The sequence below is a fragment of the Pinus tabuliformis genome, chromosome 9 (assembly GCF_031772625.1).
Source record: "Pinus tabuliformis cultivar Carrire ecotype Pingquan chromosome 9, CPIR1, whole genome shotgun sequence".
NCBI lineage: Eukaryota > Viridiplantae > Streptophyta > Pinopsida > Pinales > Pinaceae > Pinus > Pinus tabuliformis.
The window spans coordinates 243,056,920-243,082,270 of record NC_142307.1 but is presented as its reverse complement, the minus strand read 5'-3'; the positions used below and the strand labels follow the sequence as shown (position 1 = coordinate 243,082,270).

General features: G+C 35.2%; 2 protein-coding genes across 2 annotated transcripts; both read left to right on the top strand.

Moving 5' to 3' along the window:
• Positions 1 to 123: 123 nt before the first annotated feature.
• On the top strand, positions 124 to 2,054 carry LOC149148090 (double-stranded RNA-binding protein 6-like). Its single transcript, XM_089440100.1, has 3 exons — positions 124 to 627; positions 1,308 to 1,530; positions 1,672 to 2,054. The coding sequence occupies exons 1-3, from the start codon at positions 394 to 396 to the stop codon at positions 1,803 to 1,805; spliced, it is 591 nt and encodes a 196-aa protein (XP_089296226.1). The 5' UTR covers positions 124 to 393; the 3' UTR covers positions 1,806 to 2,054.
• Positions 1,804 to 5,462, top strand: LOC149148089 (uncharacterized). Its single transcript, XM_089440101.1, has 2 exons — positions 1,804 to 2,296; positions 5,369 to 5,462. The coding sequence occupies exon 1, from the start codon at positions 1,877 to 1,879 to the stop codon at positions 2,255 to 2,257; it is 381 nt and encodes a 126-aa protein (XP_089296227.1). The 5' UTR covers positions 1,804 to 1,876; the 3' UTR covers positions 2,258 to 2,296; positions 5,369 to 5,462.
• The last annotated feature ends 19,889 nt before the right edge of the window (positions 5,463 to 25,351 follow it).

Here is a 25,351-nt window from a genome sequence, read left to right as displayed (position 1 = left end):
TTTCCAATTACCAATGAAGCCATCCAACTTTCTGTCAAATTACAGAGACCTAACTGTTCTAGGGTATGACTGACAAATGCTTTCCGCGTGACTTGACAAATGCATTCCGTGTGTTCTGTTAAAATATCAAATTACAGAGACCTCTCAGCTCGACTGTTATCATTGAAGAATACAGAGTCTGTCTATAATAGAAATACAGTTTTTCCAAAATTAATGTCCATGTGTTCCTCTAATTTCGTGAATTCATATGGGTCGTAATTCCTCCAGTTTTGTTAAACCCCAGTAGGATATGGGGAGCCTGCATTAACCCTAGCTTCTCTGTTCCACACTCTTTTCTCCTTTTTTTCTCTCTACTTCATTTCTGCATTTCGATCCCTTTAGCCTGGTGCGGAAATGTTCAAAAACAGGTTACAAGAGTACGCCCAGAAGACTTCTTTGCCTTTGCCAGTTTACACGACCGTAAATGAAGGCCAACACCATCTTCCTGAGTTCAAGTGCAGTGTGACAGTGAACGGCGCACGATATGATTCGCCTCCAGGATTCAAATATAAGAAGGAAGCAGAGAATGCCGCTGCGCAAGTAGCGGTTGAAGATTTGCATAAGCTGGGGTTGGATATCCACTTTAAAGTAAGATTGACTTCCAGCCAAATGCCCAAAATGTTTTCAAGGGCCAAAATGTTTTCAAGGGCCATGGAATATGCTGATTTATGCGATTTACCCAGTAACCCAAAAAATGTTTCTGTTCTGTTCTGGGCCTCTGGATGTTTCTGTTCTGTTCTGCTCTGGGCCTCTGGCAAATTCTCTGTTTTAGTAGAATTAAATTCTGAACATTTTCCTCTGCCAAAGTATGGATATGGCTTGTTTTATATTATACTGGTCAGTACTGTATATGAACATCCTTATTTATGATGCATGTGCCACAATGATAGCTGAAAATCCTTATTTATGGGCCACAATGATATCTGAACATGCCATGTCACTTTGTGGAAGCATGGAGATAGCTTCTTGTTATATATTATACCGTTTTTCTCTCCGAGTCAGTATGAGGTGGTCTTCTCATAGAATGGAAACTTTAGATGCATATATAAGCACCTGGGTCCTAGTTGATCCAGAACATGTCATAATGAGCTAGATGTAATGAGTTCCATTTGATGGTCAAGTGGTGAACAAGTCTTAGCATGCATCCTCGAACACTCGAGGCCTTTGTCAATCTGGTAAAGAGTTTGTTCATTCATTACCAAACCTATTGAGTTTGAATATGTTGGAGGGTTGTAAATTTGTCTGTGTTATTTTTGATGACCAAGCAGGAGACAAGACTACTCAAGAACGTGCTCAGCGAGGTTGCCGTAAAAAAGAACATTCCACTTCCTACTTATCAATTTACAAAGGAAGGAATCGCACACTGCCCAACTTTTACAGCAACTGTAGTGATTAACGGGGAGTCGTACACCGGAGCTCCTGGAAACAATAAGAAGGAGGCCGCAAGAAACGCTGCATATGAAGCAATCCGATCAATTCGCACCCAAGATTGTGAGTTGCTGTTGATAGAAGACAAATTATTTGCATTCTCCTTAGTTATCTCTATGTAATTTGTAATATTGTTAGTTTCCTTCTCTCCATTGTGCTATTTAGATTTGTTGATGCCACTGATCCATTAGATTCTCTTTTCAGTCAATTCTTTTCCACAGATTGAAATTCATGATCAAACCAAACAAAACAATGATTCTGAGCAGGAATTCAAGGTCACCAATGCTGTAGCAAAGCTACCTACTGATAACAGTACATCTAATAACAACTATTGGTAGGAACGGGTTCTCATTCAGCTGAAAATACAGAAAAGTTGAACGTTAAGGATGTTCCTACAGTTCCAGAAAAGATGAATGTGGAGAACCCATGTGAAGTTGGAGGGGCTTCAGAAAAATCAATGGTGAAGGATTCGGGTGAAGTTGAAAATGGTAAGCCAAGTATAAATGATGCAAATCCAGGTTTAGCACCTGTAGAAAAGCCTCAACAGGATCCTATACTGGTCGAACAACATGGATTGAAAGAGAAAATGACAGACCTCATTCAAACTAAGGAACATGGATTTAAGCAGCCTGAAGGGATGCAACAAGGCAGTCAAGAGGTTGTTTTAACAGAATCGATTGTCAAGAGGATTAGAAGTGAACATGAGGATGCTGAACATATGTCTGAGAGAAAGAAAAAACTTAAAAAGAAGAACAAGGCCAAAGTGAGGAAGAGCGATGGCACAGCTTGACGCAGCCAAGAGAGTTCATTTTCAGTCTGCCTGGCATTGGTACGTGACAATACAAAATTTATTCATATTTTACAAATCTCTGATTTTATTTTAACTCTTGTTATATTTCCTTAGATTGGATTTTATAACTCATAAGTCTGTTGGCCTGCTCTCATAATTGAAAGAATAAAGTAAAACAACTTTTACATTATGTCAATGGCCTTTATGTTTTAAAATTTTGAAAATATCTAGGAGATGTTTCCTAGTAGTTTTACATATACGTTTTCATGTTGAAAACCTTTCTGATTCCTTGTTTGTCACATGCAATTTATTTTGGAATTTGAAAGCTGCAATCACAATAAATATACTGAAAGATTTTCAAAAATAAGTACAGATGACTACAAGTGAAACTTTGGCCAAAATAACCAAATCTGAAAAATCAGCAAGAAGCTCAAACTAAGCCGAGTGTAAGTTGTAAATTGTTACCATGAGGTTTCTAATTCATTGAGGCTATTTCCCTAAGTTTTATTTTTTAATCTTTCACTAAGAACACAACTTATACACATTGGGATACAAAACTTTATCACTTCCTTTTGGCACACATGTTGAGGCAATGAACAAAAAAAACCAATTCTCCCTAGCTTCAATTTAGCCTTGTTCACATGTGCCAACCTTTTCCATGCTTATGCTTATCCTTTGGCATGAGATTTGAGATTTGAGGAGGTTGTTGAACATTAGGTTGACTGGATGGCACCTTAGGGTTTTGACCCTCCATCTCATCCACCATGTCCACTCATGCATACATGCCTAGGTGGTGCGTTCCCCTATGAGGACATACTCCTTACATAACCTTGTTCACACCTTACACATTTGAATCGAGTATTGATGGTTTGACTTGGTCAAAGGAGGTCCACTTGCGTATATTTTGAGGAGAGATCATGATTTTGATGTGGACTCATTTCCACAAGGAGCACATGGTTTTGACCCTCCATCTCATCCACCATATCCACTCATGCATACATGCCTAGGTGGTGCGTTCCACTATGAGGACATACCCGGCAGTGTATATCCCAGAGATCCCATTTTCATTTTAGAAAGTGCCTACCCCATTGACTAGGCAATTTCTATTATGTTATTGAGGTATTTATTTCTTGGAACACCCTGCACAAGAACTTGCTTTCTGAAGGAAGGAAAAGTTCTTGACTGGGTTTTCCCCTACGCAGGGGTTTTGCCTCGGCTGCTTGCCTATATCTCCTGTCCTCTTCTATTTATTGATTGACATTAGTCTTGATGATAAGAATAAATTGAAAGAAGAAAAACTAATAATGAAACATGACAAGATAATGTCATAATACGAGAAATCAATAAACTTGCCACCCAATTGGATTTCTCAACATGTTATCAGAGCTATGGTGAAATAAGGTTGAAGATCACCTTATTGGCAAGAAGGAAATACAATTACTCCCTGACCTATACATTGAAGACAACTAAAGGAAAACACCAACTCTTGAGGTCCGATCTCCCGATTCAAGAAGGCACAGAAAAGGTCCGAAGAAAGTACAAGAATATAATCATTTACAAGGTTCAACCACCTCAAAACCAACGGAGACATGATCACTGTGATAAAGGATAAAGAATCCAAGAACATATCGAAGAAAGAAAGAAGTCATTAAAATATCAAAGAAGCAATGTGCATCAGTAGAAATCCTTTAGAACCTGTAGCAACTTCTCCATTATTATCATAGAAGGATACAAAGGTCATGATGGCAGCGATATGGATATTGTTCCTCAGTTTATGAAATAAAGGTTGAGAAATCAATGCTAGTAGAGTTGCTGTTAGATTTTTTTTTCTTGATAACTACTAGTGAATTATGTTGGCTTCTTTTACTTCTTTGTTATATTTATCTTTCATCAAGCAATTATCGCTGTTTTGACTAAAGTTGATTTTCTGGTTACGGCTGAAGTTTGACTGCAGAATTTGACAGGTTGATTTGACTTTGTATTGGGCTAGTCTATTTGACTTTTTTACTCTCTCTTTGCTGAATTATTGAATAATAATAAGAAGATTTGATCAAAGGGGTTTCCCCAAATTGGGGTTTGGCATCTGCTAAATCTGGTGTCCTTTTGTCTTGGCTGGTTTTCTGCATTTGTTTTATGTTCTATCTTCATTTACTGTCAATGTGATTGGTACTGGAAATAATTGGAAATCGTTATTGGGCTGCTAAGCATAGAATATACTATTGTTATCTAAAATTAACATATATATAACATTTAGACTATAGCAACGGAAATAGGAGTTTTACCTTGTACTGCATGCCTTGGGAATGATTCTTTTCTTGCTGGTTTGCCTGCAAAAGCTAGAAATATTCATTTCAAAATAGGCTTTGAGAGAAACAATGGATTTGAACTCGAAATGAACTATTTTAGAGAAAGGTGGGGTTCATCTTGTCGTATTGCTTGAGAAGAATTTTTGTCGTCGTTTTTGTTTAAGGATACACTCCAAATTCTGTTTTTTCTTTATATCAACTTCTAGATTTTGATTCTGTAATGTCTGTGAGATGGACAATGTATTAGGCCTAAAATGAGCCTCATGCAGCAGTTGAGAGCATAATTTGCTTTGCAGGGTAGGTTAGTTACATACAGGGAGAATGCAGTGATGCAATTTTCATTTGAACCAGACTTATGGGGTGTATGATATTGATGTATGAGATTCTTAGAGATTTCACGTGTTGGCTTTCTCGCACTCTTAAATTGCAATTCTTTTCTCAGTGATTCGAGTCCCGTTCTATTCATGGTTTTTGGATGCCCTATCTTAATCCATTAGTTTTGCATGGTACTGGAAGAGTTGATCATGAAATAACCTCTGTTATTGGTTGTTGGGTTTATTGTCTTTTTAATGTATGAGATTCTTAGAGGTTTCACGTGTTGGCTTTCTCGCACTCTTAAATTGCAATTCTATTATCAGTGATTCGAATCCCATTCTATTCATGGTTTTTGGATGCTCTCTAATGCTATGGTACTGGAAGAGTTGATCATGAAATAACCTCTGTTATTGGTGGTTGGTTTTATTGTCTTATTATGTTGACTTCATTCACTGACAATTTGATCCTTGTGGTGATGACATCTTTTCAGGTTTGTTCTCTTGCTGATGATCGGACAAGCAAGGTCTTGGTTTCAACTACGCACTTGGGCATCTGTCACAATTTTGTTGTTGTCTTAGTTTCAATCAACTAGGCACTTTGGCAGCGGCATCTTGTCACAATTTTGTTGTCCTTGTTATGCTGATGGGATTGACGACTTTACCCAATCATGTAAATAAATAACTGATCTGTTAGAATGTCTCAGGAGGCCCACCTACGGAAAGATGGACATTTTTGCAGATGTTGATTGTGTTTTTCTGCATTGTGGATACAAACACGTGTCTATATATATATGAATTGTTATTTTACTGAGTAAACTTCATTGGATTCAAAACTTCAACCGTTGGTCCTATAAAAGAGATTCTGTATCTTAATTATCCATCGTAACATAATCTCTGGAGGGTTAATGTTTTCGTTTCACATTCTGCGAAGAGGTTTTTTTGTCACACTGAACATTGGAAGTGTGCATGTTGCTTTTATTTGTGTGGCTGAATTGCCTTAGGAGAAATTGTTGACAGCCATGTATAAATACCAAATGGTAAGTGAAATATACCCAATGGTAAGTGAAATAGGGATAAAATATCTAAAAATATAAATTCTGAGTTGTCTTTATTGAGATTTTTTGGAAGCTTAATGGGTAACCCTTGCACAATCGGGGATTTTTCAAGGTGTTGAATCCATATATATCAAAACCAGTTTAAATAACACATCAAGATTTTACTTCCAAATTTTCTGCAGGATTCAGACACCGGAAAGTCCAAAAAATCGCACTAAAGACAACTCTTATATAATATTCAAATATGTAAAATGATCTTGTAAATTTAACAATTTTGTGACATTCCTAAAATATTGTTTCCATGCGTTTAAATTAAGTAGAGAATTCATATTTGTAGTGTTTTGGATGTATGACTTCTACCGATTCATCTGTCACTAGGGGTACAACAATAATGATAGGTAATAGACTTTTTTCAACTGTGTGAATGCTTTTTTTGGAATTGAAAAATTCTTTTAGAGTAGCTTTGGTTAGAGTCTTGTTTTCAGATTGTAGATAAGAGAGAAACTTGCAACTTATGGTTCAGGGATATATGACTTTCAAATGGCATTGATTCTTTGTATGTATCTATGCATGTACTTAATTAAGTTTTACAAGTTATACATTTAAATTTTTTAATGATGTTTTTGTGTTTCTTTTTGTAATGTTTGAATGGAATGGATTTCATATTTACCAATTTTGAATGTGTTTACGAAGAATTGACAAATCGTTGGATTTGAGTATTTTTCAAAAAGAATAAACAGTGTGATCTCACCACAAATATCTTTTTCTTTTCCTTGTTTGGCAGATGTGGACAAATATTTCTTATTTCTTTGTTGAACTTAAGTTTTCTATTTTTCCAAGGGAATGAATAAGTTTTCTATTTTTTCAAAGGAATATAAAGATTGCAATTTTGCTAAAGATTTTTCTAACAGAACTTGAATGAGCCTTTTCTAAAAGGAATGAAATGATTGTGATCTTGTTAAAAAATTCTTTCAACTGGTTTGACATCTGTGTATAAATATTTCCTTTATTAAGTTTGAATATAGTTTATCTTTTTAAATATTTCAATTTTTTTTTTTTATGAAAAATAAAGTTCTATGACTATTATTTTTTTCGTCCTTGTGTAAGGCACATCTTCAAGCACATAATGTCTCATTGAATACATTATATATATTTTTTTATTGCAACAAATGTTGGCTTGTTGGTTCAATAAAAAGGTGTTGTTATTACTGTGTTTATATTTATCTAATGTTTCTGAACAATAGATGGGAGCAGGGACAAGAAGCAAAATAGTTTAAGAATATTTGATTTAAAAAATTAGATAAAAAATAAGTTTAAATGTATAATATATGATAAACATATAAATGTATAATATATGAATAACAGGATGATTACATTAATTAGTAGCCTTAGCATTTTATAGGTGTTAAGGCGATATTTTATGTAATGCCATGTCTTTGTGTAATGTAACTTCTCATAATTATATCAACATTCTAATTTTTATTGTATAGGCATATATATTATGAATTATGTGTTTATTTTTTGTTTTTTTAATACTAGATAAAATATAATTTGTTTTTGGAAATGTTTTGTCCTCAAACAATCTTGGGTGATTTTGTTTTTCATTCTGGAGTCATTTTGATTATGGGCTTGTGCTTGAATACTTTCATTGGAATTTCATAAATTGTTTGAGAAATTTGTGGAATAGGTTTTTATTTGCATTATCATTTTGTTTCTAACACCATATCAATCTGATCAAGTGGTAGAGCACAACATTTAGTTTGTAATTCTAGGCTCATATTTATATGTAAACTTTATAGCACCACCTTATTCCTTTAATTTGTTGATCACCAACAACCATAACAATGGGATTTTTCATAGACTACGTAAAAAGATCTAATTGTTTTGTGAGACTAATATTCACCAACAACCATAACAATGGGATTTTTCATAGACTACGTAAAAAGATCTAATTGTTTTGTGAGACTAATATTCACAAAAGTGTGTTTATTTCCAAAAGTTTTGAAAATAGTGATGCCTTTATTCTTTATTCTTGCCTTTGGTTTCAATATCATTTGTTCCATTTTTTCTTAGAATTGTTGCAAGTGGTATTGTGGGGTTCTTGTTGTGAATGCTTTAGCTATATCCATGGTTCCTTAAGTGATATATGTATCTTACTATAGATGGTTTCTCTTTTTCATTTTGTCATATAACTTTATTACAATTTCTCATGTTTTTTTTTCTTGTTCTTTCTCTAAATATCTTTTATGATTTTTCATCTTCGTCAAAGTTTAACATGTCTACTTTATTGGATACCTCTACGTTCCTTTCATTTATAATTTTGCAATGATATAATTGATTAGACCTAAAATGTAATTCTTAACCCATCTACAATAATTGTTTTCCTTCTCTTTCTTTTCATTGGAGTTGCTAATGGAGGTGTATGATTCTCTTTTAATTTCAAATTTATGCGACTTGCAATTGTTTTTGTGTTTGGTGATCGCTTGTTTCTACAATATTTGAATTTGCCCTCCCTTCATTGTTAGAGTTCCAAACTATAATTATTGTTCAACTTTGATGGGGTGGAAGTTTTTGTTAATTTTCAATATTTTTTTACATATTTATTGATAATAATAGGTAGAAACTATATTAATCAAAGTTTGTGGTAAATGTATGTGACAAAATTACAAAAAGGAACTTTCTAACACTGTTAATTTGTCAAAACAGAGGGCACTAGTTTATAGCTTACATCAAGAACTATTAGATAGGAATTCAATGTTTCACATAAAAAACCTTATAGTTTAAATGCTATAGTATATAACGAGACTTTGATAGATTTTACAATACATCAAATTCAACTTGCTTCATGTAGATTATCGATGATCTCAACTAATACTTGATTAGGCTTAGGGGCTTACCCATTTAAATTTGGGAACTAAATGGTGGATTGTTTTATATTTTCAAACCCAAAATTTGTTGTTAGAGCTAAATTATGATACTCTAATGTTCCAAAAAAAGAATCGAATTTGTGTTTGAGCAGATCACATTTTTCTTCTATCTGTTGTATGATTTGCTATAGTTGAATTAGGGTTTACATGGTTGTCTCCATCTAAGCTACTACAATGATATCCTCAACTTCAAGTTGCCTAACCCAACGTTGCAAAACATCCATTGTTTCCTCATTGTTAGAGAAACAACCACATCTAAATTTCATAACTAGCCATTGAAGAAATTGCGATGAGAGGATCACACTTTGATAGAAGAAGATCCAAAGCAATTGTAAGGCGAAGAATATGTCGAATAAAGGGAAGATGTGGAACTGGAATATCAATATGCACGTAATATGATCTGAAGGTTTTCTCAAATCTGAACTATTGACATTGTTCGATCGTCTCTGTGGCATCATTATCATCCATGTTTACAACCCTCATTGTATAATGATGAAGCATTTGCATGGAGAGATCCATCACTCAGAGAAATCCCACCATGAGACTAATTTTTTATTTATGGAAATGGCATAAATTGGACGGTGAAGTATGCCATAAAGTAATGCAAGAGTACTTGTGTTAATTACTTATTTCAATAAACTTGAATGTGAGCCACATGCTTATCAATTAAATGTGTAATGAACATGGTGTGGAACATTATGATATTGATTGGTAACATAACTTGGAGCTAATAATAATTTCACTTTGTTTTCCTTGCGATTTGTTTGTTGGCAAAAAAATCTGCTTGCACATTGTTGCCTCTTTAACACATGATAATATTTAATAGTGGGTATATAACTCAATATGTATAGAGTTTGTTTGAAGATTGAACCTAATTTAGAGTCTTGAGAAGTGCTTTCTTGTATACGCTTGATGGTACTTTTAAAACACTCAATAAATATTTTTTTCGAATGTTTATGGTGTTGGCTAGATCTTTTTTCCTATGGGACAACATAAGCTTTGGCCCGAATATTGAAGGAAAGGCCTAAACTCCATGCATAGGTTAACTCCATAGTTCCCTCAGGGTTAGTGAAAACCCCTCCCACATCTACCGCCTCAACATTTCATTTTGATGCCTTGTCAAAGCACAAAATATACACATTTTGGAATTTCATCCATTGTTGAACTTTAGGTTACTTGAAGCAATGTTAGTTAGAATTGTAACTAGATGGACTATATTGCCCCAAATGTGTTCTTTTATGCAAGGTTATATTGAATTGTTTATGCTATATCTCTTTCAATTCATCTAGTTTTTGAGGGTGGAGAACTTGAGTAGATGAAGGTTGAAGTGTTTAGCCAAGTGAGCTTTTGCCTTGACAACAACTAACTTAGGGGACACTCATTCATTTTGAAAGAGTGTTCAATTTCAAGTTAAACAAACCTCCAAACACAAACTTTGATAGGGCTAGCCACACTCTCTTAAAATGAGATTTGTCATGGAAAGACCCCATGGAAACTTTGCCAACTGTCAAACAAGTGAGACCATGATGAAGGTCACCAAACTCTTATGGCTAATCCCTTGCACAACATAATTCCATACCCGATAAATTCACATTTTAGAGAGAGATGCACAAAGGATTTGTAGGAGGAACAACGCAAAATGCACTTGGAAGGGCCATGAATGTCTTGCTTATATAAGTTTTCAGTTGCACAACTCTTATGATCTACAAATATCTAACAAAAAATGTGTTTAGGAACACTCTCGAGATTACATATTTCAGACCCTAGTCTATATTTATGGGGAAATGTGGAATGATAGAGTTGACACTCATTGTCATGTTTCACTGTGTAATTGTGACTTCTTGATCCTCAATAGTGTGGTTCAAATAGGAGCCTTGGTGCATTTCCTTTTAAATGTAGGACTAAATATTGAATATAAATTGATAATTGCATTGGAGTTGCCCCAAAGTCCCAATTTTTCCAAACATTCAAAGATCTTGACTAGGATGATATAAAAAGTAGAAGTTTTTCCTTGTCTATCTAGCCCTTGATTTAGATGGATGAGGTTTTAATAATGAAGTAATGATTTCTCCCCCATAACACTATCATGTCAAATATAGATTCCTTTCCCATTACATGGTATCCAAGTCCATCGATTTTGGATTAAGTTAATGGCTATGCTAAGAGCTTCCAAATTTTTGAGCCTCCTCGCACTAATGGAATTGATCTAGACATTGAAGTCATCTTCCTCAAGGCATATTTTGTAAATGAATCTCTTCCACTAATCATATTTCATAGTGAAATGTCTCCTTAACAGTTTGGCATTGAACGCTACATTCACCAATGTAAGTCTTAAGACCCTAAATCTCCAAGGGCCTTTGGGGTACGAATTATTGCCTGACTAACTAAATGAACAATTGTTTTTAAGATTTTCCTCCTTGCCACATAAACCTCCTAAGATCCCGAGCAATATATTGCTTTACACAAATTTGGGATAACAAAGCAGAGAACTAAAAGCTCAGAGGAGTTGATAGAATTGATTTGATCAAGGTAAGGAAACCAAATGGATTCAACCATTGTGCTCCCCATTAATTAAAGTTGGATTTTTTTTTTAGGAGAATATGTTGCCATGATGATAACAAGGAGGACTATAAACAAAGAGGGATGCCTAGATACTTGAAAGAGCACCAACCTTCTTGGAAATGAAAGTGAAGAACTCTGGAGATAGCAAAGAGTGTCCCTTTACTAATATTCCAAGCGTGAAAATGGATTTTACCATTGTTAATCAAACCACACAAAATTCTAATAAAAAGATTCAAAATTTCCTTGAATTGAGATGTAATAATGAAGGAAGCCCCACCTATCAAGATAATATCATTAGTGAAATATGAGTGATATATGTTTTTGACTCTTGACTATTTCATGTTCTATCTTTCGGCTCAAGGATTTAGCCATTAGAATATACATAAGCAACGATAAAGGGAGTCCTCATTGTGAACCCCTGGTTGCTATAAAGAACATTGTAGACTATTTGTTTACTAAAGTAGCAACCTACAGGGTACTTATATAGATTGTGTCCAATGAATGCAATTGGATTCAAAGCCAAATTTATGAATCATTTCAAATAAAAAAACTATGCTTGAATTGGTTAAAGGAATTTTCCATGTCAAATTTGATTATGATCCCCTTTTACCCTCTAGTTCTGTTGAAGTAAATGGCTTTCTGTGCTAAAATTATATTCTCTATTATTTTCATTTTCCCCACAAGGCCATTTGGTTATTCGAGATAATTTTGTGAAGTAGACTTTTCAATCTATTGCACAATGTAATTTCCATAAATCTCAAGAAAGAAGAAGGATTTACCTCTTTCAGAATCAACACTAAAAATGTTGAAATCATCTAGTAGGAATTTTATTTGGTTCTAAATCATTTATTACTTCCACAAAATCCTCTTTAGTAATAACTTGAGCTAATCTTGCATCATCCTTTTGACTAATTAGTGTAGGGATATGTTCTAGCATACTTTCTGTACCCTTCTAGTAACACTCCCTTTTTAAGAGTACAAACTTATAACACTTGAATGCCATTTGTTTGATTTTTGTCTCTCTTCCATCCCTCTTGATGTACTTAAAATTATTTCACCAAAACCTTGCTTTTTCTTGTTTATGAAATAATTTCTTATTTTTATCTCCTATCCATAGCCACAATCTTCTAGATTTTAGCCTCCAATTTTCTTCCTCTTCTCACACGCTACCTAATAATGATGAAAATTTCCTTTTCCTTGGTGGGTAGAGCTTGAATGACTTGTTCATTCTCCATTTTATTTTGAACAAACACTAGCTTTTCATTTAATGTACTAATCCCCTGATCAAGTAATAAAAAATGGAACTTGGTCCATATCTTCAATCCATACTTGGTGGCTCTAAGATTTTACTCTTAAATATGGAGAATGGAGCCAATCATCGACTGGCTGTAAGTTTAGGAAACTATGTCAAACTAGGAAGAATCATGAATCCAAAGTGGATTAAAATGAAAAGGGATGGGACCATAGTCCGAAGAATTCAAAAAGGAGAGGGAAATTGGGTTATGATCAAATCCAATCCAAGGGATGATTTGAGATGATTGTGTTGAATTTGTAACTATGGCTGGTCTTCATAATCTACTTGTGGTCACTTGATGTAATTATATTTATCATTGTAAAGAGTATTTCTAAATTCTTGAGTCAAAGGAAAATTTATTTTGAGTCAAAGTCCCATTGTGGCTTTTAAAAGATATAAATTTGAATCTTTGAAATGTAATTTTTGGCTCCAATAGTGACAAGTCGGCTTCCCTCCAAGTCAAGTTGTCCTTGGCTAGACATGTATTTTCACCCTAGACATACTGCTATATAAAGGTAGCTCTAGTTCCTCATTTGGTATATTCACATTCCCCACTCAAGATAATTTCTGGGAAAGAGAAGGAGGGAAAACAGGACGCAGAAGGACAAAGAAAGAAGGACGAATTTCACCATCTCCTCTCTCATCAAATCACACATGTGGATATGAGTCTCTATCTATGATTCACATCTTTAAGGGGTAAAAACATTAGGAGGGCCACCTTTTTTTGGGTTACTGGGCAACTTTAGGAGGGCCGAAAATTTATGAATCAGGCATGCTGAACAAAGTGCAAGATCAGTTTGGGTGACTTGACTTGGAGGAGAATACCAGATTTGACCATAGGTTTAGGTGTGTCTCTTATTGAACAAGAAGAATTTCTCTATTGAAAGGGTTGCTGGGTTTTTCCCCGTCGTGTGTTTTCCTAGGGTATATATTCTCACCATTTTGTGCATTGTCATCTCTACTGTTCTAATATTGAATATTTGAAGTATAATTTCTAAATGATATATTGAAATAAGATAAAATAATATCTACATCAAACTTAATTATCGGAATTTAGAAACATTGTGCTAACCTTGCACTAGAAAAATGAACACGGGATCAAAGCATTGGTGACAAAAGGAAGGAATATTGAGATAAATTTTATAGAAAACTTAGAGAGAATTCTATTGAAGTCCTCTTATACATTGGCATCTATGGTTTCCTCCATGAAATTCCAAAGCAAGTTAGAGGGAGCATCAACTTCAGGGCTTGGAAATTCAAGATAGATCTTATTATTGCTAAAAACAAAGTATTGGATATTGTGACGGGAGAGACTATTGAACCATCCGATGCAGCTCGAAAAGAGAAGTTCAAGCAAGATGATATTATTTCCATGAGTCTAATAGTGGAACCCGTTAGAGATCATCTCATTCCCTACACTACAAATCATGATACCTCAAAGAAGATGTATGATGCCTTAATAAATCTCTACACTATCAAGAATGTTGGTCAATCCCTGATTTTGAAGAATGAGCTCCGAAATATGAGAATGGAAAATGATGACACTGTGCATTCATACTTCATAAGGATTTCACAAATAAGAGATCAACTTTCAGCTATTGGAGAAACTATCTTTGATCAAGAACTTGTGACTACAACACTCAATAGTCTTCTTAGATCATGGATGCATTTGCAACATGCATAATTAGTTGGAAATATTCTCCTTCATTTGAGAAGTTATGGACATCATGTGATCCAGAAGAATCAATATTGATGACTAGAGATTGTTAATATGAAGAAGTTCAAGCCCTTGCAACTTGTTTCAAGGGAAAGAAGAAATTTTAACCTCATCATAAGAAGTCAGGAAACAAATCTTCTTCCTCTAAGAAGAAGCAAGACTTATCAAAGATACAATGCTATGGTTGTCAAGAATATGGAAATTTCAAGAGAGATTGTCCTAATATGACTAACAAGAAATTAAAAGGGAAACAACATGTTTCCACAACATAAGTTGAAGAAGAGGAAAAGCCTACGAAGCCCAAAGGTGAAAAATATTTCTTATACTACTCCATTTTGATGGGTTTAGAGGATGATGGCATGTGGCTGATAGATAGTGGAGCATTAAGACACATGACTGGAGAATGTAGGAATATTTTAAGCATGACAAAAAGGAATCTATCTCAAAGATTTGAATTGGGATACCACAACAACTATGCAATCAAAGGAATTGGGAAGGCATCCATAGAGATAGAATCCAATAACAACATTCATCTCAACAATGCCCTTTATGTACTAGGTTTGACAAAGAATCTTGTATCTATTTCTTGTTTAGAAGATAAAGGAGATATGGTTGTTTTTGTGGAGGAAAAAGTACTTGTTTGGTCAAAGGGCTCTAGTATAGATGCTGCTAGGGTTATTGGGATTCATGATGGTAGACTTTATAGACTTGTAAATAAACCAAATCAAGCATTAGTACATGACGAAGTAGATCCAAGTGAGCTATGGCATCGAAGGTATGGAAATATTCATTTTAGATCATTTCCTGAATTAAGTGAAATAGTGTTAGGAGTTCCTGAACTCCGGGTAAAGAATAATGGTGTATCCAAAGGCTGTGATATTGGGAAGAACATTAAGCAACCATTTCCAACCACTAAAACTAGATCTAAGGAAGCCTTGGACCTGATTCATTCTGATATATGTGGTTTGATGCCCGTAAAATCACTTAGAGGTTTGTTGTACTATGTGACGTTCATTGATGACTTCTCCAGTAAGACATGGATATATCCCTTGAATGAAAAATATGAGGTATTCGACAAGTTTCGGGAATTCAAATTTGAAGTGGAAAACTTAATAGCGAAAAGGATAAAGATACTAGGCTTTGAAAATGGAGGAGAATACACCTCAAAAGAGCATGTTGATTTCTACAAGAAGGCTAGGATTAAGAGGGAGTTAATTGTCTCTTATAATCTAGAACAAAATGGTGTAGTAGAAAGGAAGAAAATATCCATTGAAGAATATCTCAAGGACATGTTGCATGATTTTGTTGTAGATCTAACCCAAAAATATGTGATAATAGAAATAAACCCAAGAATAATAAGATTGAAATAGATAGAAATGATTCTTTATTGATCAAACCTTTAAGGTAGGGCAACACCATACATTCACTCCTTAAGGAAGGAGAACACTCCACAAGCCATATGCCTGTTCATACAATAATCCTTCACTATTTCTCCATGTGGAGTCTCTAGCCTTTATATAGGCCTCATACATACAATACCATGGATCATTACCATGGTTCCCTCATACCATCAAACTAATACCATGGGCCCATTACATTATTATTAACTACTTGTGGTCCCTTACATGATATGGGTTAACCACCTTATTTATTACTATGGCCCATCCCATTATTACATTATTACCTTGGGTACCTCCCTTGGTACCCCATATTATCCCCCCTAGGTATATAACATTCCACCCCCTATATATGTTTCGTCCCCGAAACATGGGAAGAACACAAATAATAAGATCTACTCAAAAGAGTAGTCCACTGATACCATGCACGTGCATCTAGCCATCCAAGAGAAAGGTGAACCCTCGATCTCGCTGGTGCCTCGCTCGCTTGAGATGGAAGTTGACCGTGGCAGCTCTTCTGTGTGTAGTAGGTGGATCGTCACTCCTCGCTATCCGTCATACGGGGGTTGTTGTCCTTGTGGCTAATTGGTTTCCATCTTGTTGGTTGTTGTCTTGCAGGGTGATGTGGGTGATGATATGTTGAAGTTTTAACCCACGGTGTCTTTTTCTTTAATTCACCCTGCTGTGGTGCCCGTTGTGGTGTCTTCTTTTCCAATATGACTTCAACCACTGAACCCTCATCAGATGTGTCAGCACCTGTTACCTTTTCGGCTTCAGCCTCTGTTTGTGTTTGATTGTCGACCATCAACTGCTCATCATCTGATATGTCATTCCCTGGAACATCTTCTGCGTCAACCTCCGTGGACTCTACCTGTTTATTGATGGAAATATCCTGTAATGTAATTTTCTTCTTTTTATACCAGAGCTTCAGGAATTTCTTCTACACATTAATATTTATAGTACCCACTGATTCCATCCACGGGTATCCCAAAACAACATCCATATTATCTGTCTCTGAAGCATAAAAATCACCATGCAACACATACTTATCCATAGAAATCTTCAAATCCTTATACACTTGAACATCCTCATTATCAATATGTGCAGTTTCAATGTGTTGTGCTGGAACTTGCAATCTTTTTGCCAAATTAACACTTATAAGATTTTGCTTGCAACTAGGATTTATAGACACAACGATTTTCTCCTTCTGAATCAATCCATGAACCTGCAATAAAGATATACTAGTAGGAAATAACCCCATATGTTTCTCCTTATCTTGTTTTCTAGCATGAGACCATCTGTCTAAAAGGAATTTTTCAAATGCTTCATCAGGCAGGTTGTAACACTTCGTTTGGTTAAGTAATCCCCACCATGTGGCCGCCTCATCTCTAAAATCCTCCACTGCCCACCATTTCCATTTGTTTTTCCATACCCACTTCTTTTGTTTTATGTATTCTTCAATAGTAGGACCACTATCTTTTCCTATAAAATAAAGAACCTTGCTAGAAGCCATGAAGAGAGTTTTGAAAAAAAATCACTTACTTGGCGAAAATTTGAAATTGTCACAGTTTAGTCAATATTGCTCAGAATCCCTATTATGACCTGTTTTTGGAAATGGAACAATCATTCTGCATCTGCCCATGTGGTAGAAATCTTGATCCAGGCACTTGGAATTTTAGATCTTGGCTGCAACTCTCCCGCCGTCACCAAAATTTCTGTAAAAGAGCTGATTTTAAATCAGCGATATCTCCCTCATCCGGACTTCGATTCGACTGATTTTTTTTTGAAATTAAGTGTTTTTTCACACAAAATCCAGATCTACAATTACATTTTGCAGATCGTGCACCAGGACGTCCAGATCTGCGCCACAAATGCGCTGCCCTGAAAAATTGTCTGCAACCCCACTGATTTTTAGATCAGCGATATCTCCTTCATCCGGACTCCGATTCAACTGATTTTTTTTTGAAATCGATGATTTTTTCACAAGGAATATAGATATGCAATTATATTTTGCAGATCTTGCACCAAAACATACAGATCCGATTTGAAAACTCGCCGCCCCCGAAATCCTACAAAAATTAAAAAAAAAATTCTCCACTTTTGTGCCCAAGAAAGTGCTTTGATACCACTTGTTATAGCTCTGATACCACCTGTTGTAGCTCTGATTCCACTTTTTATAGATCTAATACCACTTGTTATAGCTCCGATACCACTTGTTGTAGATCTAACCCAAAAATATGTGATAATAGAAATAAGCCCAAGAATAATAAGATTGAAATAGATAGAAATGATTCTTTATTGATCAAACCCTTAAGGTAGGGCAACACCACACATTCACTCCTTAAGGAAGGAGAAAAATCCACAAGCCATATGCCTGTTCATACAATAATCCTTCACTATTTCTCCATGTGGAGTCTCTAGCCTCTATATAGGCCTCATACATACAATACCATGGATCATTACCATGGTTCCCTCATACCATCAAACTAATACCATGGGCCCATTACATTATTATTAACTAGTTGTGGTCCCTTATATGATATGGGTTAACCACCTTATTTATTACTATGACCCATCCCATTATTACATTATCACCTTGGGTACCTCCCTTGGTACCCCATATTATCCCCCCTAGGTATATAACAGATTTGGACTTGAAATTATTCTTATGGGGCGAAGCATCACAAACAAATATGTACATTCAAAATTGAATTTCTGATAGAGCTCTAGAAGGTATGATTCCTGAAGATTCCTTTTCTAAAAGGAAGCCATAGGTTGGACATATGAGAATCTTAGGCTATCCCATATATATATATATATATATATCATTTTCCTAAGGATAAAAGAAACAAGCTTGAACCTTGAGGGAAGAAAGGCATATTTGTTGGATATAGTGAATCTTCAAAGGCCTACATAATATACATTATAGAGAAAGTGACATCTGAGATGTCACCTTCGATGAGAAAGTGGCATATTGGAGGTCTAAGAAAGTCTTCATAGATTCCTTGGATGGAGTAAAGTAGGAGACCTCAAGGGAGGAGCAATCGAGGTCTACAAAATGTATTAGAAGGCTATAAGGGCCTCAAGATCTAATAAAACCAGTCATAGTTCCAAAGATCCAAAAGAGACCAACATGGCTTATATCCACATTAGAAGAGGTATAAGGACATGCAACTCTTGATGGCACATATAGAAAAGTAAAGAAATCTAAAATGTTCTCCAACTATGAAACTCTTATGACAAAACTCATTGATGAAGAACCTTCCACTTATGAAAAATAAACTAGTCAACAAGTATGGACGAAAGTAATGAATGAGGAGTACCTTCAAGAGAGGACTTGGTGGGGTCATTATGCAAGATGAATAGGTGGTGTGTTATGAGTCATGAAAAATAAATGAGCACGAGAAAAACTGGCCAACACATGATCTTGAGCTAGTAGTGATCATACATGCATTGAAAATGTGGAAGCACTATCTTCTTGGTAGGAGGTTTACTCTGATGAGTGATAATATTGAGTTGAGGTATTTGTTTGACCAACCAAATCTAAATTCTAGGTGGGCTAGGTGGTGGGCCATGATCAGTGAGTTTCATTTCGAGATCAGGTACATGAAAGGAAAGGAGAACGGGGTGGAAGATGATCTTAGCAAGGAGGTACAGGTAAATCACTTAGAATCTATGAGATCCTATGGGACGTAGTTATAGGATAGGATCTTGTAGGAATGTAAATAGGATGGCAGGTATATGGAGATTGTGCACATGTTGCAATAGAGCACTAGTACAGGTAGAGGTGGCAGTACAGTGTTATGCAACCAGTTCACGAAAAGATGTAAAAGATAGATCAATGAATTCAAAATCAACCGCTTCGAGGGGGGAACCTCCATTCAATTACAAAAATGAAAATTTACTAGATGATTCAAATGAAAAAACCTCCTTTCTATACATAGGAGTCTAAGGGGTCACAATATAATCAGAGTCGACATAACAATAATAATTTGAGGGCACAACAATAACAATAATGGGCTTCTATGGTGCACAATAATAACAATATGGGGACAACATGGGCACAAAAATAAGAATAAGGGATACAATGACAATAATGATGGGGGAATACACTAGTATTATAGGGAACTAACATGCCCCTCTCCTTAGGAAAGGTCTTGTCCTCAACACTTGAGTAGTTTTGGATGCTTCTGTATAAAATTCTCATCCTCCCATGTGGAATCTTCAATGGGTAAGTTCTTCCACTTGATAAGATACTCTGAAATTGATCGATTTCATAGTTGTTGAGTTCTTATTTCTGTGACTGCTTCAAGTTCCAATATGATTTTTCCTTCCTTGTCAAGTTGTAGCAAATATTCTTTGAACGAGGATCTTGTCACCTATAAATTTCTATAAGCATGAAACATGGAAAACTGGGTGCACTCGGGAAGATACATGAAGCTCCAATTTGTATGCCATAGTACCAATCTTTTGCAACACCTTGTACGAAGCATAATAATTTGGTAATAATTTATTATCCTTCTTAGCTTGCTTGAGGGACATTTGTTTGCATGGTTGTAGTTGTAGAAATACCCAGTCACCTACATCAAAACTTCTTTCGCTACGGTGTTGAGCTACCTGTTGTTTCATTCTATTTTGCACCAAAGTTAGGTTATCCTTTAAGAGTTGAAAAACTTGTTATTGATGCTCGATGTGATATTCCAATGATTGAACCTTATAATTTTCTCTTAAATATGATGTGATGGATGGTGGATGATATCCATAAAGTTCCATAAATGGGGTCATTTTTTCTGCAGTATAGAAGGAAGTGTTACACCACCATTCAACCAGAGGCAACAACTTGACCCATTCTTTCTGTTTATCAATTACAAAGCAATGAATATATCCTTCCAAACATTTGTTCGCTATCTCAGTTTTCCCATCAAATTGAAGATTATAAGATGAGCTATGAGCTAACTGAGTACCCAAACAAGAAAATAGTTCCGTCCAAAAATTTCCAGTGAAAATGGGATCTCTGTTGCTTACCAAAATTTTTGGGTTTCCATGTAGCTTTTGTATTGTTTCCATAAATGCAATAGAAAATTTACTGGCTTTAAATGGATGAGATAATGCGCAAAAGTGTGCATACTTGGTAAGTCTATCAACTACCACCATGATGACACTCTTTCCTTCAAGTGTGGGTAAACTTGTGATAAAATCCATTGATACCTCCTCCCAACATTGATTTGGAATAGATAAAGGTTGTAATAGACCCGGGGTCTTAATTGTTTCAACTTTATTTTGTTGGAAAACCAAACATTTTGCCACAAACTTTTGAATATCAGATTTAAGGCCATCCCAAAAAAAATCCTTCTTAACCCTATGATAAGTTTTTAAAAATCCTGAGTGACCTCCTAACTGAGAGTTGTGAAAATAAAGAAGAATCTGTTGTTTGAGTTGGGAATTCTTATAAAGGTATAAGTGATATTTGTAACATAATGAATCATTTTTCCAGCTAAATGTCTCAGATGTACTGGGATATTGCTGCAAATTTTGAATGAGTGCCCACACTTCTTCGCCATTCTTCTGTTCATCCCTTTATTTGTTTATCTAATCTGGTTGGATAATAGAAATGGCACAATGCTTCCACATCCTCATCCTTTCTTGAGAGTGCATCTGCCACAACGTTTTTCTACCCTTTTTTTTAGATGATTTCAAAGTCATAGCCCAACATCTTTGTGACCCATTTTTGTTTCTCTTTTGAAGATAATCTTTGTTCTAAAAAGTATTTAAGACTATCATGACATGTTTTTACCTTGAAGTGTCTTCCTATTAGGCAAGGTCGCCATTTCTTAAGTGCATGTAGTATTGCCAACATTACCTTCTCATAAATAGTTTTGTGTAAATACCTTCCTTTGATTGGATGACTTTCAAAATAAATGGGTCTTCCTTCTGCATTAAAACAACACCAATTCCATTTCTCGAGGCATCACATTCCACAATAAAGGTTTTTGTGAAGTCTAGCGTAGCTAATACCAGTGCTTGGCTCATTGCCTCTTTAAATGTTAATAGGCCATCGTTGCTTCTGGAGTCCAAGTAAAAGCATATTTCTTCAGTAATTTTGTTAGAGGTGTCGCTATTCTCGGATAATTCTTAACAAAATTGCGATAATACCATGTCAACCCAAGAAATCCTCACATATGCTTTATGGATGTGGGAATTTTCATTCCTTAGTGGATTTAATTTTGTTAGGGTCTACCTTAACACCTTCATGAGATAGAATATGACCCAGATATTCCACCTCCTATACTCCAAAGAAACATTTGGATGTTTTTTCATATAATTATTTCTCCTCCAATAGTTTGAGCACCTTGTCAAAATGTTGAACATGATCCTTCCAAGAATTGTTATAGATTAGTATATCATCAAAAAATACTAACACAAATTTTCTAAGGGTTTGAAAATGGAATTCATCAAACCTTGAAATGTAGAAGGTGCATTGGTAAGGCCAAAAGGCATGACCAATAATTCATAATGACCCTCATGAGTTCTGAATGCTATTTTCAGAATGTCTTCAGTCTTCATTCTAATTTTGATGATATCCTGAACGAAGATCCAACTTGGTGAAGTAAATTCCTCCATGTAATTCATCCAATAATTCATCAATGACTGGAATGGAAAATTTATCTTTAAGAGTGAGCTTGATGAGATCTCTATAATCTAGACACATGCGCCATGATCCATCCTTCTTGTTCACCAATACTACTGGAGCAGAGAAAGAACTTTTACTAGGTTTAATTATACCAGCCTCTAACATTTCTGCAACCATAATTTGGCTCTTTTGGGAATAGGGATATCTATAAGGCTTGATGTTTGGAGGAACACTTCCTGGAATCAAATTAATAGCATGGTCATGATCATGAATAGGTGGGAGGCCTTTGGGAGTCTCAAATACCTTGGAATGATTGTCCAAGACTTTTTGGAGATATGGAGAAATAGATGATTTCGATGTGGGAACCTCTAGCGAACATAATTATGAAATTATGCCCCGTTGTTCTTTATTTAGAATATTTGTCATGCTGTTAGAGCTGATTATATTTCCGGTTTCCCTACTATACCCATTAATTCAACTTCCTTTCCTTCCCAAAAAAAATTCAAGAAAAGTTCTTGAAAATTAAAAGCTATTGTACCCAAATATTGTAGCCATTGGACTCCTAGTACAACATCAACACCACCCATTGGAATGGAAAGAATTGGACTATTCAATACATATTCTCCCATGGATAACTTGATATTATGGCACTTTCCAGAGAAATTTATGGTTGCTCCATTTGCAACCATCACTTGAAACTCTAGTGTTAGATATAGAAAGAAATTCAATTCCTTGGATATCTTACAATGAATGAAATTATGGGTACTACCCGAATCAATCAACACTATTACCTTTTTCTTCTTGATATGTCCTTCTATCTTGAGAGTTTTAGGAGTGGTAATTCATGCCAATGCATTACAAGATATGGTCAGATTCATTTTTTCTTTCTCTAGGTTTGGTTCCTGGTTTATATCCTCTTCTTTTGATGTTTCCTGTTCCTTTTCTTCCTCCTCTTCACAATCTATGTAAAATAATTTCTTCTCAGCACTCTTATGACCTTTAGTGTATTTTCTATCACAACTATAACAAAGCCCTTTTGCATTTTTTTTCTTCCAATTGTTGTGGTGTCAACCTTGTAGGTTGTGGAAGGCCAAGGGAAACAACACTTCCATCTTTATAGTTTTGAGTGGTAGGCTTCCTTGTTGCCATGATTTTTCTTTCAATTTTTCTTGCCAATCTGAATGCCTTTCCAATGAATAAGTTTCCCAAACTTGGCGAACCTCATGTTGGATGTTAGCATTTAAGGTTGCTATGAACACATAAACTCTATGCTCCTCTAGAATATCATTTACCCTTATATTCAATTTTGGAAGTCCTCAATGTGCTCCACCATTGAACCCTTTTGTTTGAGATTTATCAATTGACTAAAGAAGGTGTTGCTCTTTGTATCCTCATAATGTGCCATCATTTACTCCATAAAAATTGACCAAGGGACAATGTTTTTACGAGAGAAAAGCCATCGATACCATACAAACTTATTGGGTTCCAAATATCAAGTTGCAATCCATAACTTTTGTGTGTTTTTCACAATATGGAGGTCGAAATATTACTCCCTTTGTGGTATCCATGTTACAGGATCCTCGCCATCAAATTTCCTTATATTGATCTTTGGAACATGGTGGGTCTTCAATCCAATGTTAGAGTATATGAAATCATGATTAAAATTTCTTTTCTTCTCATAATGAGTTTCATCTAATACCTTTTCACCATTAGGAAGCATTTATTGTAGCAACCTTGTCAAACTTTCCTTGAAACCTTCCATGTATGTTTTTAAACCATTCTTAAAATCTTCCATATTATATTTCATGTCAACCATATTAGCTTTCATGTCATCCATATGCCATTCTTCAATCCTTCCAGGTATGATTTTAAGATATTCTTCAAACCATCCATCTTAGCGTCCATTTCATTTTTGGTTACTCTTTGTGAGAGCGAAAATTGTTGCTTTTGGTCTCATAATTTTGATATATCATGTTGCATTTCATCTTCTTCTTCATGCGTCATAGTAAAAATTTCAGGTTTCTTACTAGGTGTTTCCCTTTTCTTCTTCAGGGCATCAATTAATGAGTATTATGCTTCACTATGCCCTTTGAATCACTTCAAATTATGTTTTCAAACAAAACTTATGCAATTTTTAAAAAAATGCACACCTTTTTTTTCTTTGTAGGAGTTCGATATTGAATTTGTTGTATCTCTGTAATGGTGGATATAAAAGGTCTAAAATTTCATCTTGTGGTAGCCCTCAGAGTCCTCTTTCCAACTCCACAAGTCTACTTGATATTAGATTCTCCAAGAAAGTGTTATGCTCAATCTCGCACAATGATTGGATTATAGACTGGTTCAGTAGAGAGAACTTGTACTAAGTTCCACGTGTCACTGTTTCGATATTTGGACTTGAAAACGATAGCCAACAAACTAAATTCCCTCCTATTTCTGTCATATATTACAAAATTTGAATCCAATATTAGAGAGAAAGTTATGATGATTTTCCCAAGGTCACATGTTTGAGATGGAATTCGGGAGCCTACAAAAACCCTAACTTCCTTGGATCATATCTACGAAAATATAATGAGACAAGATCTAAAATTTGGACACGACATTCATCAAGATTTTGTCTCAAATTGTTTTTTTAAAGCTTTTAAAGCTTCGTAAAAAAAAATTATAGCGAAAAATGCCACGAGGACCTATTTGAAGCAACGAAACCCTATAATCCAAAACTCTGATACCAAATGTTATGCAACCAGCTCACAGAAAGATACAAAAGATAGATCAACAACTTCAAAATCAGCCTCTTCGAGGGGATAACCTCCGCTACATTACATAAATGAACAATTATTGGATGATTTAAATGACAAAAGATCATTTCTATATCTAGGAGTCTAAGGGGTCAC